Genomic DNA, 1,546 nt, shown 5'->3' with positions numbered 1-1,546 from the left:
TGTGTGTCCTATGTCTGTGTGAGCCGGGTGCTTTAACTTACGCGGCAATTTAGCACACCATTTGTGTAAAACGAAATTACATGTCGATAGGTTGCAACTATAAAAGGGTGCATCATTCAAAAGAGGAAGCATGCATCCATTGCAGACTTCATAGTCACGTCTACTTGTACTACTATAGTTAAAGTTTGTAAATTTGCTTAAATCAAACTCAAGGGTAAGTGGATGATCATGGCTGGGGTGATTTAGGATATCACCATTTTTATCTTTTGTGTCCTTCTATATATTTTTAATAAAGTGGGCTAAGATATTACCGTTTTTATCTTCTGCGTCCTTCCATTGATCTATATTTTTAATAAATTGGGCTAGCGTGTTCCGTACTTTCTCACTAGTAGGCAACGGAAATTGGATCAATTTATCATTTATTTGATCTCCCAGCGTCTCAATTATTGGATCCCTACATAAGAAGATTATAAAACATAATTTAATAAAATCTAAAAACTAACAACATTGTAAGAAAATAGTTGTATGAGATGTACCATTTCTTAGTTGAGCATTTTATGTGAACCCCATATTTACAAATAACACAACCATATAAACCGAATTTAGTGTTTATATTTTCCTCACAAACTCCGCATAGACACTTGGGTAAATCTACCTCAATATGCCATAATTTAAGCGGATGCAGATGACTGTCATGTTCAATACTTTGAGGCAGTGAATAACATTGTTCGTGGATCCAAAAGCAGCATATCTTGCATTGATAGGACACACCAAATTCTCTATGTTTCTCACTACAAAAACAACAAAAAAATGATGCAGGGTATAGCTGAACGGTCAAGTCATGGTTGTGCAGAGTGCGAGAAGAAACAAGAAAGGACATGGATGCACATCTTAGATCAACGTCAAAATTACAAACCTCGCAGTGATAGCAGAATGACGTCACGGTTGGGTAGTAAACTTTGCAAACATCACAACGGAAACCAGAGTTGGGATAAGGATAAGGTGAGTGTGTGTAGAGGATTAAAGGATGTTGTGGGTGTTGTGGATAGTCTTTCATCTCTTTGGGTAAAGATGCACAAAATTCGTGAAGATTAAAACTGCATCTTTCTTTACAACAACTGAAACCACTTCTTTCAATTTCGATGCCACAACCATTGCAACACAATACATCTTCATCTTCAAATCCATTTCTAACATCTTCCTTGAACGTCAAAGAATGTTTATGACCAAAATGCTTAATACCTTTCTTTTTTGCTTCTTCTTTTAGATGTAAATGATGAAGAAAAGATCCTGAACTTGGGGGATAAACAACTTCATCTCCATCATTCAACATCAAAATTGAATCTTATAAGCAAGAAGATATGTTCAAAAGAAAAACTCTTCTTTCTTAATTTCTACAACCAACCAAAGACTTTTTGTAAGTGAATTAATTGATCAATTGATCATGACAACAGCTGTCAGTTAAGAAAAATAATAATAAAGGAAAAAGTCGTAGGATTACTTCACCATTATTTTAATAAATTATTATTTGTTAATAATATTTTAA

The 1,546-nt window shown here is 34.3% G+C and overlaps 1 protein-coding gene across 1 annotated transcript; it reads right to left on the bottom strand.

Annotated features, from left to right (window-relative positions):
* Window positions 1-463: 463 nt before the first annotated feature.
* On the bottom strand, window positions 464-1,341 carry LOC124922404. The gene has a single exon (XM_047463135.1). It carries the CDS (start codon window positions 1,331-1,333, stop codon window positions 482-484), a length of 852 nt encoding a protein of 283 aa, XP_047319091.1. The 5' UTR covers window positions 1,334-1,341; the 3' UTR covers window positions 464-481.
* Window positions 1,342-1,546: the final 205 nt, after the last annotated feature.

Source organism: Impatiens glandulifera, chromosome 1 (assembly GCF_907164915.1).
Source record: "Impatiens glandulifera chromosome 1, dImpGla2.1, whole genome shotgun sequence".
Lineage (NCBI taxonomy): Eukaryota > Viridiplantae > Streptophyta > Magnoliopsida > Ericales > Balsaminaceae > Impatiens > Impatiens glandulifera.
The sequence above is the reverse complement of the archived record's forward strand: the minus strand, read 5'-3'. Positions and strand labels throughout refer to the sequence as shown.

What these genes read in the sequence shown, in the direction of transcription:
- LOC124922404 (XM_047463135.1), bottom strand. Translation starts at nt 1,333, where the DNA reads ATGTTGAATGATGGAGATGAAGTTGTTTATCCCCCAAGTTCAGGATCT.